The sequence below is a fragment of the Amphiprion ocellaris genome, chromosome 5, assembly GCF_022539595.1.
Source record: "Amphiprion ocellaris isolate individual 3 ecotype Okinawa chromosome 5, ASM2253959v1, whole genome shotgun sequence".
NCBI lineage: Eukaryota > Metazoa > Chordata > Actinopteri > Pomacentridae > Amphiprion > Amphiprion ocellaris.
In genome coordinates, this window is record NC_072770.1 from 29,931,174 (window position 1) to 29,949,364 (window position 18,191).

Sequence of the window (18,191 nt, forward strand, 5' to 3'; positions counted from 1 at the left end):
ACTCTAATTCAGTGTCATCCATCCATATTAAAGTGCAGTTACCCAAAATGTTTGTTGCATGAGCTCCAACAAAACCTGTCCAGGTAGAAGGCCACTTTGACAAACAGGAAGTGGAAGATTCCAAGCAGATTTATAGAAGGGGGAACCGGACTGTACTAAGTGTGGTCGAGTATAGAGGGGTGTTTTGTGGGTTTTTAAGGCTGATAATCATTATTAGTGAGACATTTGGAGTAGATATTAATTTGCAGTAAAGTATTTAAAATCTTGGAGTTAAACTCTGAAGAACACAAACTCTAACAGAAAACTTTGTTGGTACGTTTTTGTTTTATTTACAGATGTTAAGTTAAAGGAGTTTTATTCGTGACGTATAACCAATCAAATCACTCCAGAAGACAGAGCGACCACAGGTAGATAAAGGTTCAGAGCCAAAGTAGCGCCATTTTTAAATGTATTTATTACCGTAAATCAGTAAAAAATAAAATACTGATAATCAATAAATCAGTCAGCCCACAATTACTACAATTCTACAATGTATGTCTCTTTCCTTTGACTTGTTATTTGTACAATATACGATGTATATGATGGCGTTTTTTCATACCAAAGGCTATACTATGATGTTTTCTAAGAGACATACTCTGCTTGTTCTGGCCCTGGGTCACTGCACTCCTCCTTTGTTGTTTTCTGGATTGTACTCAGCTGCATGCCTTCGTTCGTCCACCCGGCCTCCGTTGACTCGTCCCGCCTGCCGTCTCTGGAGCTGAAGCTGGATTGGAACAGACCAAAGTACAGTCCAATCACGATGCCAGCTGCCTCTCAAAAGGCTCCTTCATCTGGCAGGTGGCGGCACTTCTTCTGAGGGGAAGCTGAGCTGGCCTGGCAGAACTTTGGAGATGTGTTCCAGTGGTTGGTGCATGTGTGGGGAGATAGAGAGGGACCTTTGAATTGTTCAGAAAGGAAAACAGGAAACCCATTGGTAGTTTTAGTTTAGGGTGCTACTGCGGTGTGTTTTTGGGTTTTAAGAGGTGAACAGGAAGAGTTTTTTTTTTTTGTATTGATTATCTTTTACTTTGTTCCTGGTTGGAGTGCACATCAATGTCAACATGAAGTTCACTTTTAGTTCTGTTTATTTATTTTTATTTTACTAACACCCATTTGTTTTTAAACCCCTCACATGTTGTGTTGTAAACTTCCTCTTTCAAATAAATACTTGTCTAACCCTCTGGAAACCAGCGTTTGGACTGTTTTGGTGTTGCTGCTCACCTACTTCAGACAGCCAGGACATAACAACTTTTTGTGGACTAAAGGCTTTTCTATGATGTTTTTAGAGTGACATGCTAAACTATGACGTTTGTTGGGCGACACTCTATACTACAGGCTTTTTTAATTGAAATATTACTATGACTTTTTTTGTTTTAATTTTTTTTTATGTTTTTTAGCAACATATTATAAGAATTTGAACAGTTTTAAAAATTACTATACTTTTACTTGTGCAATGAAATATTATTCTATGGCATTTTTTAGACGACATATTATACTCTGATGTTTTCTTGAATAACATACTATTTTGACAATATATTGCACTATGACATTTTTTGAACCACATATCATACATGACAATTTTAGGCAACATCCTATCATTTTGCGCTTTTTGAACCACATAATAATCTATGATTTTTTTTTTTGCCGACATGCTATACTATGAACTACAGGCCATACTATGTTATTCTTGAAAAGTATACTATACTTTGACATTTTCTGAACTACATCCTATACTATGGCGTTATACACAGAGTGCTTTGGTTCCATGTTGATTTATAATCTAGATTTTTTTCTGTTTTGTTTTTTGACAGGATTACCACAGACCTGACCGTGAACACCGTTGACACCCACCTGAGGGAGATGCTGCCTAAGATCTCAAGGCTGCTTGGTCGTGGTCTTTCTGGTCCTGCTCCAGAACACCTTCATCAACTACGTCTTCTTTTGAAGAGGCCCTCAGATGCTGCAATCTCTGACCAGTTCTGGAGGAAATGCTACTTTCACTCTGTAACGAGACGGCAGTTATTTTAATGACCCAGCTCCTGGCGGCTTTGAGTGAAAATTTAACATCCATCAAAACGGAACTACAGACAGTTAAATCTGAGCTGTTTGTCAGTATTTCAAACATCAAGTCCGACCCGGCTGCCCTAAAGCATGCTGTGGGTGAAACAGAAACTTCACTCTCCACATCACCGACGACATCGTCACACTCCAAAGCAGAGCACCTGTCTGCTGAACTTTTAAAAGTGGACTATAAATGTGTAGAATGTGAGCAGCAGCAGAATGTGAGCAGCGGAACAGATGTGATCAGAAAGAAATCATTTTCTTTTTTCGTTTCTTTCTGGTTGATTTGATGCTGTCAGATGCAGATGTTGGAGCTGATTCTGATCTTTCAGGATAAAAAGCTGCTTTTCCTTCACAGATTTTTCAGGAAATTATTCTCTCAGGTTTTCTCAGCTATTTATATTTTTATTATCTGTGATTATTTCATTATTGTAAAATAAAGTTTGAGCCATAAAGACTCATTTAGTTATTTTAATCCTGAAATCTTTGATGTAGCAGAACTAAACTTCCATTTTCCTTCTTGTACTTCTGATACTAGAACTAAACGTATCTTCAACATGGATCATCTGCTTTTAATGAATCAGCAGCAACATCACAACAACAAATGAGACAATTTTCAACAAATTAACAAAACTGATGTCATTTAAAACTATCAGAGTCTGATTTAGTGTGAAATTAAAGCTGATTACTGACAACTAGAACATTAACATTACTGTTTTAATCACATTTAAGTTTCTTGAACGTTACATTAACATCAACCAGCCAGTTTTATGAACTTAATGAACCACATTACAGGAACACAACACACTTCAGCTGCTGACAGGAAACAACACAAACATCGTTAGTTTGATGCTACATTTAGCTGCTAATCAGGACTGGTCAGCTAGCTCTGTTAGCATCGCTAATTCACATTAAAGCTAATATTCACTGGATGTTAACTCTCTTCTCTGGTCAACACACACAAATAAACTCCACCGACTCCTGGGTTTCACTGCTCACATTATATCTGACTCTGAAGTTAAACATAAAGTTCATTAAAACCGGCATCGATCAGTAAATTATCATTTATGACCGACCAGCTGTCGGAGTCCTTCAGTGTCTGTTGGTCCAATCAGCCCAAGGACTGAATTACTGAACTGAAAACTCATTAAAACAGGACAACGGACAGTAAAACTGTCTGTGGAAATTGTGCTGCTGCTCCACCGATAAATACCAACAAACTAAAACAAACTAGGTGGAAGTGTTGCTTTTAGTGATTTTTTAAATAAATAGCAAATATGAGGCTTTTATTTTTCTGGAAGTAAAAGGAAACGTTGCTTATCCGTAGTTTCGCTAACTTAACTTTAGCTACACTTTCACCATGTTCTAACTCAGTGGTTCCCAACCTGTTTGGCTTGGCCTATGAGCTGCCCCGCCTATGAGCTGCCCCGCCTATGAGCTGCCCCGCCTATGAGCTGCCCCGGCCTATGAGCTGCCCCCGCCTATGAGCTGCCAAAAAAAAAAAAAAACACCATAAGTACACTACAAAACATAAGAGGGAAGTTATTGAATGGCATTACTAATAGAAAATTCCCTAAAATTCTAAAAAAAAAAATTTCATATCAAACCAAGAGTTGTACTCTGACAAGGAGGAGAGAGTTTATGGCTGCAGTAAATTTGGTGACACTACAATGCATAAGAGATAAGTTATTGATTTTTTTTTTCTAAAAAAATCCTTAAAATTATGAACAAAAAATTTTTATATCAAACCAAGAGTTGTAGTATGACCAGCAGGAGTTGCTGGCTGCAGTAAATTTGTTGAATATTTGTGTGTCTTCGCCGTTTGCAGCGGTTTTGCATTTTGCAGACAGTCCCTGTTCACTCTTCGCACAGCCGGCTGCTCATAGACACCAATGTTACTTCTGTAGCTTGAAAGACAGATACTTTTGATTAAACTGGGCTTGTAGCACATTGTCTACCTTACAACGATGGAAAAGAGGCATCGTTTATGTTTAGACAACATATATTTAATGAGTTATTGATGCCGGAAGTCCGTATTTGTGAATATCTTTCCGACTTTACCAAACTGTGTTTTATTTCCTGACGTCGCCGTAATTCGCTGGCTTCATGCTGTCATTTGCAAGCATTTCACCACAAATAACAGAATTCTGTCTTGTCCTTTAATAAAACCAAATTTAAGGTAACTCTCGAGGTATAGCCAGAGTTTTTAGGTACTGATGAATCTTCACCCGTTTTGCGTTTTTCAGACACCGTTTCCGTCAGTAATTTTCTAACTGCACACAAACTAATGAATCGGGATGAACTCGGAGCCAACCTGAAGAAAGTGTGGAGAGAAGCTGAAAGGACAAGGAGGTGTGGCCATCGAAGTAGCAAAGCATTTTTGAAGAAAGACCAAATAAATGTGTTTTAAAAATGTTTTATAGGTAGACTTGTGATGACACAGTGAGTCTGTTACTCTGATTTTATCCAGAATGTAAAAATCTATTTTTTATAACATCACAGCCTCAGAGCAGACAAAGCTTCGCGCCCCCCCTCAGGTCTCTGGCGCCTCCCTGTTGGGGCGCGGACCCCAGGTTGGGAACCACTGCTTTAGAGGACAGGAGCTCCATCCCTCCAGAGACTTTAAAGAATCCATGCTCAGATGTACTGAAGCTGGTCTGGAAGACACTTCATGCTGGCTTTTCCTTTGTCTCTCAGCTCTGCTATAGCAGGTTCTGAAAAAGGCTCAGCCATTTATTACACTATTTATAGATATTTAGGAAATATTTCTCAGACTATTTTCAGCTCAAACCTTTCTGCTCCACTGAGTATTTCTATGGTGTCTGATCAGTGCAACTCATTCAAAGATCTATTTATTTTCATACTAAATCTAAAATGTCAAACAGCATACCCTGACTAGGGTGCTTTTCTCGACTAAAACATTGAAAACATCTGTATGATGTGAAGTAAATACCTGTTTGAACCTGTCGCAGTAGAAATAAGAACGGTCGATCTGCTTTGAAGACTGGAGCTCTGGATCTTTTGAGGAGGACCATCGCTGCAGGGATAGAAAATCATGTTTTAGAAACCTTAGACAGTTGGGTTTGTTCTGTTCTATTAACCCTCATGTCATCCTGCGGGTCAAAATTGACCCGTTTTAAAGTTTGAAAATGTGGAGAAAAAAAAACATTTCTCACAGTGAAACTTCTGATGTCCCCATTTTCAACATTTTGGGGAAATTTTTGAACATTTTTTTGGTGGAAAAAAAGAAATGTTAAAAATAGTGGTGAGACATGATTAAAATAATTAATCTAATTAATTGCAGGCTTTGTAATTAATTAATCGCAATAATTGCAGTTTTGTCAAATAGCAATATTTGACATAAGTGAAGTTTTTCAATTGAAATAAAATTGTTGTTGACAGTTGAATCAATGAATAGACATATGTTTATAATTTAAAATTTATTTTAAAAAAGGAAAATGGGACATATAGAAAAAAGTGCTTTTGATGACAAAGCCTGAATTTAGTTGTTTTTTCCACTGTATGGCACATAAAATCAGCATAAGTAGTTCAAGGAGCTTCAGAAAGTTGAAAATCCAGAGATTCATTCTGTTTTCATCTTTTCTGGGTCTAAATGGTGTAATTTTGATGGTTCTTTTTATAGGAATATCAATTTTTCCAAATGTTCATAGAAATACTGCTCTTTTAAATTCGCTGGAGATATATATATATATATATATATATATATATATATATATATATATATATATATATATTAGGGGTGGGACGAGACACAATTTCCACGAGACGAGACATCTCACGAGATTGAGTTCACGAGATCGAGACGTGACGAGATTTTAACTACCGTTTTTAATAATACATGAAACCTATTTTTCACAATATATTTTCTTTTTATTAAGCAGACTGCAACGTCATTAACAAATTTAACTCTAAATATCAGCTCTTAAACAGGAGTGTAATTCTCTCTGCAATAAAATTGTTTTTTAGCTGAGAAGGTTAACAAACTAAAAGTGCTTTCTTTTTAAAGTGCAAAACAAAATGTGCAAACATTTGTGGATAACTCAAAAAAATAAATAAATACTAATCTGTTGTTGTTTCGAGGTTGTTTTTGGTGGCGTGGTCAGGTTCAGGCTTTTGTGGTAGTTCTGTAAATGTCTTTGCGTACAGCTCGTGTTAGCTCCTGTATATGGCAACATCTTTTTGCAGTGTTTACAAACGGTTTGTGTCTTGTTTGCGGATATTTTACCATCTTTTTCTTCCACCGGAAAACCAAAGTGTTGCCACACTGGAGATTTAAAAGTTGGGGATGGATCCTGGATTTCTCCTTCGTACTCCATTGCATTTCTGGCGGTTCTCTCTGTCTCGACTGCAGCACGTCTGTGCACACACCGGCACACACGTATCAAAACAACCCGCGCACTCATTGCGCACTGTTGCCCCTTAGTGGTGGGGGGTGTCATTGCATAAGTCAGCAGTAGTATATTGAACAGGCCAAGATAAAATAAATACTAAAGGACTGTTACTTAAACTACAATCTCGTGGAAGGCGTGCACGGGAATTCTCGTGACATTTTGATCTCGTGGCACGAGATCTCGTCCCATCCCTAATATATATATATATATATATATATATATATATATATATATATATATATATATATATATATATATATATATATATATATATATATATACACACACACACATGGCATATTTTTGTGTGTTTCAAGGTTCAAAACTACACACATATGACATATTATCGGCTATAAATCTTAAGCTCTTAAATGCTCTGCACTGTTCAGTCACTAACTCTATCTGTCTGAGACTTTTAGATGTACTAATAAATCTCAGTGGGTTCTGTTGAAAACAGCTCCTGCTGGATAAGAGAGCTGAGACCTGTTTAGTGGTGAAGCTAAAAACCTCCACAGAGCTCAAGGCGACCCCTAACAGGGTCTCTATAACCAAACCACTGATTCACTGCAGGAGAAAGATCTGGCTGCAGCTCACTGTTATCCTGCTGTAGGTTAAAGAAAAGGGTTTCTGTAAAACAAACATAACAGCCTGTTTAAAGCCAAGGATGAAGGAACAGCAGCCTAGACAGCAATGTCTGCATGCAGGGAGGAGAGCTCTGTCAATAAAAGGCCTTCACCACCTGAAGGACCAGGAGGGTCGGCCTTATTGCACAATCTAAACTTTCACCAAAACCTGTCATTCTCAGCGTGCATGTTGTTAAGCTTCCAGTCGCTAAGAGCAAACACAGTGAGAGCAGAAGGGGAGGATGCTGCATGAAACGTGCAGCAGAAGAGACTTCAGATAAGTGAAACTAATCACAGAATTACACCCAGTCATATAATACACTGGTCTAACTAAACCGAACAGTTCCATCTAACTACATCCTAGGAGCTCATCCAGCGGATGATTCTGGTCTCTTACCAAAGCTGACCTCTGGAGCCTGGTACATCATGGGCACCTTGATGGGAGTCCCATCAGACAGGATGAAGGGCAGGTTCTGGGTGTTGGTGAACAGAAACTGCTTCTGCCAGACGCCCCTGAAGGCCACCGTGTTGACCAGCACCACCTGCAGGTGGTGTCCCCACCACAGGGCCTCGGCCTGGGCCTCTCCTGATCCAGAGAGCTCTACGCTGCTGCTTCCTGACTGGAGGGGCCACGACTCATCTGGGGGGAACCAGGGAACGGCAGGGGCTAATGGAGAGGCCACGAGGCTGTTATCGACTCATGTGGTCTGATGCCATGAACAGGAAAGAAGCATTTATAAAAACACTGCAGGACTAGAACTTCTCTTTACAAACAACAGGAACCAATAGCATGACATGCAGTCCTGAATATATGCTAAAATAAGTACTCAACCTTCTTCCACAGGGTGGCAACATGATACACATAAAAAATAAGGACATTCTCTACACGGAATTATTTTTAGTTTTCCTCTTAGTACTACCTGTAGTATAAAAATACTGTGAAGTAAAAACACTCTTTAATGGAACTGGTACCAGTCTGTAGACTCACTGAACAGGGAGTTACATTTAGCTTCATGTATAGGGTGAAGATATGAAACTAGGGATGTTAGAGCTCAAATATTACCTCTCTATAAAGTTTTTAGAGCTGACATGTTAGGAAACAATTTCCTAGTTCCACATTCATCATCATCATCATCTCACTGGAGTCTAATTTCAGCTCTATGTGTCTCTGCATTCATTTCACCAGATGTTCTTATACTTCATCTGTTTGCTGTCTGATGCTGGACAGTAAAATAGGTTGATTTGAGTTGCACAAAAACACAGAGCCAGACAGTAAATGTGCATAAAACCAAAACAAGCAGCTAAAAGAAGCTTAAAACTGTATTAATTTCAATAAAGAGCTGACTATTAGATGTGTGAGTGCTGTATAGAGACGTCTGGACTACCGTGGCCGTGTCCTCCTCGCTCTGCTTGGCTGTGGGACTGGTTGGGCTGGCTGAAGTTGGCTCGGACTACGTTGGTGTTGGCCCAGGCTGCTGCATGCTGGGTGAACTGGGGCAGCAGCTGGACACCGCTCTGGATGAACAGCGTGCATGTCTGCTGCAGCCACATGCCCTGGCTGCTGTTGCTCACGCCACCCTGGGAGTGCAGCAGGAAGTCCTGGACCTGGGCGTCTGCAGAAAGAAGCACCCAGAGGACAGATCAGAGCTGGAGGGACGTTTATCTGAAGGACAGGTTTCAGATCAGACCTGGAGGGATGTTTATCTGAAGGACAGGTTTCAGATCAGACCTGGAGGGATGTTTATCTGAAGGACAGGTTTCTTCTTTCTGGATATCAACAGCTTTATGCACAACAATGGTTTTCCCTCCACAGATCTGTAGGAAACTAAACTACTGGAAAACGCTTGACCTTGCTTAACCCTCCTGTTGTCTTCATTCATGGGCACCAAAAATATTGTTTCCTTGTCTGAAAAAAATGCAAAAATTCTGCAAAAAAATCCCCATATTTCAGAAAATTTTCAAAACCTTCATGAAGAAAATTCCAGTTTCAAGTTTCCCTTAAAAAATGTATTTTTAAAAAAAAGTAAAAATTAAAATTGCAAGAAAATTCTTGTAAATATTTTCAAAAAATGAGTAAAGAGCTTCCAAAAAATCCCAAAAATATCTAAAGTGATTGCATATATATCAGTAAAACTTCTATTTGCTTTAGGAACATTCACAAAAAACATCTGATTTCTTTGTGAATGTTCTTAAAGAAACATTTTTATAACATTTCTTTTCTCCACCAAAAAATTTTCAAAAATTTCCCAAAAAATGTGGACATCAGAAGTTTCACTGTGAAAATATACTTTTTCCCACATTTTCAAACGTTAAAACAGGTCAATTTGACCCGCAGCATGACACCAGGGTTAACAGCAGTTTCAGCATCCGATCATCAGCGCTGCTGCTAAAATATAATTCACACTCTGTTCAAAACCTGTGAAATAATATTGAATTCAATATATTCATTCCAACAATATATTCATTCCAGCAGCCTCCCAGTATTTTAGACTAAATGATCAAAACACAAATCAAACCAGAGATTCTCTTAGCAGTCAGTCAATTCACTTCTTTCTCTTGTTGCTGTTTCTGTGGGCTCTTGCTAGGGCTTCAGTAGGAGGTAGATGTCCTCTGTACCCATCTTTCTCTACCTGTCTCCATAGGTCTGTAGCTAGAGTCTCCTTTCTCTGTATTATTCTGCTTTGACAGTACAGTGTACAGAGATGCCAGCTTCTGCTTCCAGCTGTAATCTAGTGCTGTTAATAAAAGGAATATGCTGTTTTTCTTCCAGATTCCTTCAGTGTTGTTACTGTTTGGTTAGTTTTTCATTCTGTCCATTCACTGATCAAACGCTGAGGGACTTGCATTGTTTCTTATTATATGTAAAAAGCAGTCATTGTATATCCTATAAGCAGTCACTACACCGTGTGATTTCTACCATAAGGTGGCGTCTATTCTACGCAGAAGCACCAAACTGGACAAAAACAGACTAATTTAAGAATACGTGACTTTGTGGGATTAGTCATGGAATCAATGATTTGATCATTTCAGACATTTATCAAACTAAAACTGGCACACACTCGCTGGTTCCAGTTTCTCCAGTGTGGGAATTTTCAGATTTCCGCTGTTCCACCACCACATATTAAACAGCTCTGAGTTTTAAACTGTTCTGCTCACAGAAACCTCTAACAACAAGACGCTGACAACATGAGACATGATTCGGATGTTTCAGAAGTCAAACTTTTGAAAGCCAGACAGTAGAAGTAGAATCTCCTGTCATCAGCTTCCATCCCCTGACAGGCGAGACCGTGTCCTGCAGGTAAAGCAAACAGCAGCTCATTCTCATTTAGTTTGTAATTAAACACACAACCTGTTGACCCACAGGCCGAGCTGCAGCAGCGGTTAATGAGATTAGAGTTGGTGTGGAGGCAGGTATTATGACTCCAGACACCACCGCTCCACGCCACCTGGTACCAACAGCCCTGAGGGCCACCGCAGCCTCTCCAGGAGCCACTAATGCTACCTGAATATGATCAGAAACATGAGATAACCTACCGTTCACGCTGTATCCCAGAGTCCCCTCCAGCTGAGCCAGCGTGTTGCCCCGGGCCCCGAGCTGCAGCAGCGCCGGGGACAAGGAGACGCTGGTCGGAGACATGATCAGGTTGGAGGTGTTCTCCGTCTGGGTGAGCTTCTGGTAGAGGCTGACGGCCAGCCGGATGTGCAGCTGATACATGCTTGATACTGAGGGCAAGGGGCAGGTGCTCTAGCGCCACCTGGTATCTATCTGTGTACGCCACTGACTGTTTGTATGCGATAGTTTGCATTTCAAAAGGCTCATTAAGAGAAGAACGGTGAATGAACTGTTTGCAAACACGTGAGGTTTTGTGGAGGATGACCGCGGGATCCACAAGGTGGCGCCATGTGGAAATCAGAAGAGCCCTGCAGGAGATCTTAGTCACAGCAGACGTGCAAGGCAACTTTTAGAGAAGTGGAGTTTGAAGCAAAGTGTTCATGTACTGAAACAAGCAAGCGTCTTGAAAAGGAGGCACTTGTTTAACGAAAACTAAACTGTGAGCGATTTTTTAGAAAAAAATTAGGCTTTATATTCCTACAAATATATGATTAGATTGAATTAAATTGATCTCCGATAAAACATTAAATTTTCCGTTTTTTGTTTTTCGTTTTTCTTAATTGAACTTTTGGTTTAAAAAGAAACACTTTTCACAATTCCAGATGTGCGTACAGTAGGAACCGCTGGTATTACTCCAGGAAGTATCTTGTTTCAGGCGACTTCCTATTGGCTGATTTCCGTGATGCGCTGCTCTGATTTGCTGAAGGAGGAGCTGAGCATCGTGAAAGTCCGCTGACAGACCTTCATGTGGATCAGAGGAGGGAGGAGGACGCAGGAGAGGCTTCACCTTCGATCAGCTGTTCGTCTCTGGAGTTGTTGTGCGCTTGGATTAAGTTTGAACCGGATGCAAAGGTGAGTATTTTTACTGCAGTACTAATAAAACGTTTTTAAATAGTTTTACATGCTCTAAATGCATTTCTCTATTTTGTCCCAGAAAAAAGAACAAAGTTTTGAACTCCACTGCAAACACTTTCTCACAAGCAATGGTAAGCCTCTTTTTTCTCATTTTTAGTATATTTTTTTTTACAGAGATTTGTTCGTGATTGCAAATGTCCAGGACCATTAGAAAAGGCTTTATGAATTGTTCTCTGCACAAGACACTAGAGACCATTTTTGTCGTATGTTTTTCCTTTAACGACTGTCCTGGGAAAACGGTGTTCCAATCCCCAACTCGCATTTAATTCAAACCAGACTGTCCTTGTCAAATGCATACAGCTGTGTGAATCACCTCTCTCCATTGTGTGGAAGCAGCCGAGAAGAACAGGGCATTTAAAAAGTGACAGACTGGCCACTGAGTCCCACTGTGGACGCCTCTGTATGTCAGATCCCTCAGGGGCCAAATGGTTCAGCACCCACAGCTGTGATAACATCATGGCATTGTGGTCTCCTCACTCCTCCAAGCCAAACACTGGCAGAGCAGAGAGGCTCAACAAACTAAGAATTAGAAGATCTTTTTAAAAAAATGAATTTCTACTATTTTTTGACAGAAGGAAAGCTGGTAAATCATTCATTTTCTTAGTTCCATTCTTCTAAAGATCAGATGAAACTTTCAATTGTTTCATCAACTAGATTGAACTGATTCCAGCCCACCTAAACGCTACAAGATGATATGATTCATGAGTGTATGATCTTTGTCTAATTCCAAAATGTTGCTGTCATTTCCGACTTTATAATATCCACCAGTCAACATCCTGCCAGTTAGAGGGGTCCAGAGAGGATATGTGAGCCTGCACACTCTCCACTCCACATGCAGCTCCACTTTGTTCAGACTTCCCCTCCAACTTTAGCAGGCAGGGGGATTTTTTCACAGAATAAAATGTGCATCCTGTGCTCTAAATTTGAGCTTTTTTTCATTTTCTGCGCTCATACTGCTTGGGATGGTCTCCATAAAGCTGTTCTGAGGTTTGTCAGGAATGCCTCACTTGTTATATGACCATAGAGCGGAATGATCTCAGCTGCTAAAAATCTTATTGGCCAAGTTGTGGAAATAACACAAGGAACTGTTCAAGCTTTGGCTAAACTGGCCGGGGCACGATGGAGTAGTTTGGGAGGAAGCCTAACAGCTCCCTGGACTGCTGCAGTACACATTTCTTTAAACTGTTTTGGTACAAGTGCTGACTGAAATACACTTTATTAAAATCCTGTTTGCACCACTAACGGTTTGTCTCTTTGTCACTGTGCAGCTCTGTTTAGGAGATTCTACTGACTGCCTGCGGGACCAGATGCAGTGCATGATGAGATCCTTGCAGGACCTGAAGCAGATAAGCAGGCCGAGGCCACTGAGTGAACCATGTGTTCGCTCTTTCGCCGTCACACGCCTCTGCAAACAGAGGGCACAGCAGGAGCGACTCACTCGTCTACGTGTTTCCGACGCCAGTGAGGCCAGCACATACGACTCTGCCTGCTGCCTGGCCAGTCCGCTGGAGGAGGAGGAGGAGGAGGAGCAGCAGGAGCATGAACGGCTGGCACAAGGCTCCCCCAGCAGTGAGAAGAGTGCGGACTTTGACTCGGGTTACTCTGAGGCCTCTTGGCAGGATGAAGGTGTGGTGCTGAGAAGGACCAGAAACGTGCGAGTCTCTTCTTCTGCCTGCCTTCGCACAAACAGAGGACCTTCTGGTCGCATTCGGCCCAAATCAACCTCTGATGCTTGCCTGGAGCGCTGGACTTCATTTGAGGCCAGTGATCCGGAGGACTGGACAACTTCACTGCTGAGTCGCAGCAGGAACAGACAACCACTGGTTCTGGGGGACAACAGTTTTGCTGACCTAATAAAGAACTGGATGGACCTACCAGACTGTCCTGAGCCAGCAGAACTGAAGCCCAGTGCAGGTCGGCGTCTTGCCAAAGACATTTTGGGTAACATGCGGCGGAGGCTGGCAGGGATGTCTAAAGGTGTGGAGATGAGGCAGAGGCCAGCAGACACCACAAAGGTCAACAGGGCTGCAGAGGCTCCCAAACGGTTGTCCTGTCCAGTGGGACTCCAATCTCTCAAACCTTTCTTTCACCAGTCCCACACAGGGCTGCACCAACTGGACACTGACTTCTACCAGTTCACTGCTCTCATGAAGACAGGCAGTCGACAGCCCATCATATGCAATGACATCATCGGATACATTTGAGTAAAGCTGTACCTACGGACTGATCTTACGCTACAAATTTCAATAAGACCATTCTTTTTTAATGTTGATACATCTGGAACAAAGGTTTCTTGTATTTAATGAAAATATCTTCTGTTGCTGCTTGAGTGCGGGCAGTGAAAAATGTTGGAAATGTATTAAAAAAAATGCCAAAATCTTAATGTTATAGCCATCTGTCATTGGATTTAATGTCGTTTATTCAAAAAACAAAAATTGAATCTTCTTCTTAGTCATTTATTAGACATGGTACTGCAGGCATACTGCCACTGACATCAATGCAGCATGTTGTCATCTTTTGACAGAAATATAGCTGAAATAGCACTTTTGAAAAGTCCACAGAGAAGCACAGTGAAGACTTGTGCACTGTGGGGATGATGCAGGACTTTCTGATTAAAATGGGTTGGGTGTGGTGTGTTCATCATAGCTAAGGGACTGTTAGGGAACTGGTGTCTATTAGTGAAGTACACAGACATAAGTTCCTCAACCACACATTTATTACATTATTGTTCAAACACTTTGACAAACTGCATGCTTGTCTCATAATCCCAGTTTCACAGTGATGATAAATAACATCTAAAAGTAGCTTCAGTAATAATTACAGAGAAGATTCACATGACATGATTGAAATGGGAAGCAGAGCATGTTAAAAATGTCAGCATGTGAATGTGGGAGAGTGGAGTGAAACACATTGTGAGGTTGTGGCAAAGCATTCACAAAAGCCATCTAAAGACAGATGAAGGCCTCATAGATGACACCAGCTTCTCCAATCTGGACAGATCAGGGATTCCTCGGGGATGTGGGGGTGGAAGATGGTGGTGCGAGTGTCTTCTGCCTCCACCCATTCAATACTGAGCTCAGCCTGGCCTGAACTAAACCTAGTTCCCAGCACTGACCCGCGAGTGCCAATATCTTCACAACCTCTTAACCCGACTCAAAAAACACACTTTATGAGTTACCCAAAGCCAAAAATGAAGAAACAGAACTTTGGAGTAATGTTTCTGTTAAAAAAGAAAGGAGTTGCATAAGATTCTTCTTTTAAATTGACAAAAAACATGTTCAGATGAGGAACTGTATATCAATCTATACACATTTTGTTGTATTTTTGTGACAGGCCAAATAATTATTCAGGGCAGCAGTGGGATTTTACATCACATAAGTGTGATTAACAATAAAAAGTGGCAGTGCGCTAGCAAAATACCAATCTAAGGAATGAAAAGACAGAAATAAAAAGGCAGAAGACATAAAAATCATTGAGATATCAACTTTGGTCAACAATAGCTGAAGCATTAAAATCAGTAGAATATACTGAAAATGATGCCACAGGAGAGTTGAGTTTGCTTCATCACATTAAAGCAGCTCCATGTGGCACTTTTCCACTTTTGAAGGCATTACAAGAGTAAGTATCTGATAGCTGGGACATACTCACAGTCCTCATCCTCAGCAAATGAGGGGACCAGCACCAGCATCTTCCGATGTGGAGGGATGTCTTTCTTTGTTACCATCTTCACCACCTCAGACACACTGCAGAACAAGTGTACTTCAAGTAAGTTTAGTTCAGAAAGGTTTATGAATGAAAATGCACCAGCTAAAAAAGCTCATTATCAGGTACATCATGTAACTATGTTGCATACATTTCTTTCTATCAGCAGCGGACATAAACACAGTTTTTCCTGCTAGGAAGCAACAATCCGTCACTTTTTGCTTTTGTCTTATCAACAAATTTTATGAAAAGACCTAAGCCAATGATGAACTGATCCTACTAACAAATAGTGCATGTATATCCAAAGCCTAATAGGGTGTATTCATTTATGCTATTAACTGTTGTGACTATTATTATCCAAAAAAACTAACAAAAACATCACTGAGCCACTCAGGTTTCCTTTTCTTACCATTAAAACAGGAAACTGCACATTCCTGCTGGAAAAACTCATTAGCAATGCAGAATAATCCACATTTGAAAACAATGCCAAACAAATATATTATTTGATTCTGTTTATAGAAGATATGCTGAAACTAAATCAGTTTTAGAAAACTAATTAACCTTTTCCTTAAGTGATAGTAAGAAGTGTGACCTATTTTTAAGGATTTATGTCTCACAAACCTGTTAAGGAAGTCAAAAAAAGTATTATGTTACATTATTCACATGGGAATTTTGAAAAACAACCACAATCTAAAACAAGAGTAACTGTTTCCTACAGTGATTTTTGGTGTTATCTGTGTTTTTATATTCTTCATTCCCCTTTCACTGGCCGACCACAGGAAGCTTGTGGCAGGAAGAGACTGCTGGAGAGGGTGTTTGTAATGTAGGTCTGCTGTCCACATGGCCGACACTCTGCCTGTCTCCCCTGTAGTTTCATCTACTCACAACACCAGCTCCCCAGAGACTGGATAACAAAAAACGTAAACAAATGTGCACATTTTGTTTGAAGACCTCACAGCAAGGTTTAAGCAAAAATAATCTAATATTTCAATTTACCTGGTGAATTATTGTCTGTAAACCCACTCGGTTAAACTTGATTTATTACACTTTTCCCACCTTCAGGAGTCACAATGTCCCGCAGGGTTTGTATTCTGTGGTGATTCATTTCTTTAACTGATGAGGAAATTTCACAAAGTGAATCCTCTGATTCATGTCAAACATCCCGGGGGCTGATAAAACCTTCATCTAATGTACTGCAGCACTGAACAGGCCCAAACAGCCCGACTTCTTAGATGCACAAAAAAAAGTTCACAGTAACTTAAGTCCTCAACTCTTTTCCTCAACAAACACAAGGAAACCTGAGGAGGCGTCTCAATCATCTGCGTTCACTGAAGCATGTTTGTGTGTCAACAGGGTCTCTTCTCGCGGGCTCAGAGGAAACACCTCATCCTGCCTTTAGCATCTAAACAAACAAAGGAACGTGGCCTATTGTGACTGTTTGTGTGCAGGGGTGTAAATGTGTAGCTCTATGTAACGTTGTACTGTATCTGTGTTTTAACTGGACATACCTCTTTTTCAGCCTGTCTTCTTGCCCACTGTATAAGATAGCAGTTCCATAGAACAGAGTGCAGACATTCAAGCTGTATTTTTCCTGCAAAAAGACAAATAATCCAATAAATTTGCAGCAAAATACATCAAGCATGGCAAATAGAGCCTTGCATGCATGTATTACACAAACATAATTTCTACAAAGACATGAGTCTGCAGAGCTGAAGTTGCAACAGTGTGACCTCAAACAACTTCAGCAGCTCAGGAAACTCAGCGTCTCCACAAGCAAACCAAAGGAACCCAGCCGGTCAAAGGTTACACAAAATCTGGAGCAATACGAACACTTGCCAGTTTATTTTTTCTTTGCCTCCTCAGAGAGAAATCCAACAGAATCAATAAACCAAATGTGTGTTAAGGGCAAGAATGCACATGCATAACAATAAGCCAGGAGTCCTGTGCTCAGATTTTCTGGTAGCAAATAACACATATCACACTGTAGGTATTAAATTCACAGTTTCCTGGAGCTCTCATATGGGGTGCATGCATACATGGAAATAATATTACAACATTAAGACATGTTCATACTAACAAACAGAGTGAGTTTACATTTAGTCTGTTACCCCAGTTAGAAGCACAATTATCTAACATTATGAATACTGTTTGTACACTGAGATAATATGGTGTACATGGTGTAGTTTCTGGACAACCGTTTGTCTGAAATTGCTGTAACAGTTTAAAAAAGCAAACATCATGATAATTAATAGTATGATGCTCTACAATATGGTGCCAGTGAGAGCTTGACATTTGTCAGAGTAGAGGATACACTTAGTATCACTTGTTGCTCTTGTCCAGCATTTCTGGTGATAAGATGGACAAACGAGGCCACAGAACAGTAAAAGCACAACAATGTCAAGGCAGCCTGTAATCAAAAATGGCTTCATCCTCAACTAATGACAAGTTTCAAATGGTACAAAAATTATACAAAGAAGTTAAAAACAATAAATTACCCTATTACTTCTGTATGCATTGTATTGAAACAGGCATTGTATTTTTTTAGTGACAAGTTTGATTCAAATTTTAAAACACAATTTACCTGGAATGGGACTCTAGATGGAAATTAGCAGCATGAATATAATCTCTCATATTTACATTTAAATGTTCATTAATACAAACTGTCACCATTTTAAAAAAAAATAAAATAAACATTCAAGTATCACCTGTATACTACAGCTTTCTCTACGGGTTTGTCGGAAAAGTGACCGATGTCTGATGACAGAACGCCGTCACTTTAACAGACCGGTGAAGCAGCAATGTTACATGTCATGTCTAAAAAGGGCT

General features: G+C 40.2%; 3 protein-coding genes across 5 annotated transcripts in view; 1 reads left to right on the forward strand and 2 right to left on the reverse strand.

Annotated features, from left to right (window-relative positions):
• Nucleotides 1-436: 436 nt before the first annotated feature.
• On the reverse strand, nt 437-11,378 carry LOC129347297 (probable serpin E3). Its single transcript, XM_055010470.1, has 6 exons — nt 10,670-11,378; nt 8,521-8,748; nt 7,533-7,802; nt 5,054-5,137; nt 1,891-2,041; nt 437-935 (listed from the first exon to the last, which is right to left on the reverse strand). Exons 1-5 carry the CDS (start codon nt 10,848-10,850, stop codon nt 2,037-2,039), a joined length of 768 nt encoding a protein of 255 aa, XP_054866445.1. The 5' UTR covers nt 10,851-11,378; the 3' UTR covers nt 437-935; nt 1,891-2,036.
• A 95-nt stretch (nt 11,379-11,473) lies between these two features.
• On the forward strand, nt 11,474-14,046 carry LOC111574956 (PAK4-inhibitor inka2). The gene is made up of 3 exons (XM_023279801.3): nt 11,474-11,600; nt 11,683-11,734; nt 12,932-14,046. The coding sequence occupies exons 1-3, from the start codon at nt 11,494-11,496 to the stop codon at nt 13,865-13,867; spliced, it is 1,095 nt and encodes a 364-aa protein (XP_023135569.2). The 5' UTR covers nt 11,474-11,493; the 3' UTR covers nt 13,868-14,046.
• Nucleotides 14,047-14,361: 315 nt separating this feature from the next.
• uba7 (ubiquitin-like modifier activating enzyme 7) overlaps nt 14,362-18,191 on the reverse strand; it is a 33,283-nt gene continuing 29,453 nt past the window's right edge. For 2 of the 3 annotated variants that reach the window (XM_023279788.3, XM_023279787.3), the window contains exons 23-24: nt 16,874-16,956; nt 14,362-15,406 (exon numbers count right to left, since the gene is read on the reverse strand). In XM_023279788.3, the coding sequence (XP_023135556.3) occupies nt 15,274-15,406; nt 16,874-16,956 (216 nt within the window). In that variant the 3' untranslated portion in view covers nt 14,362-15,273. The remainder of the gene's footprint in view (nt 15,407-16,873; nt 16,957-18,191) is intronic. The other variant, XM_055010469.1, reaches the window with a different exon arrangement.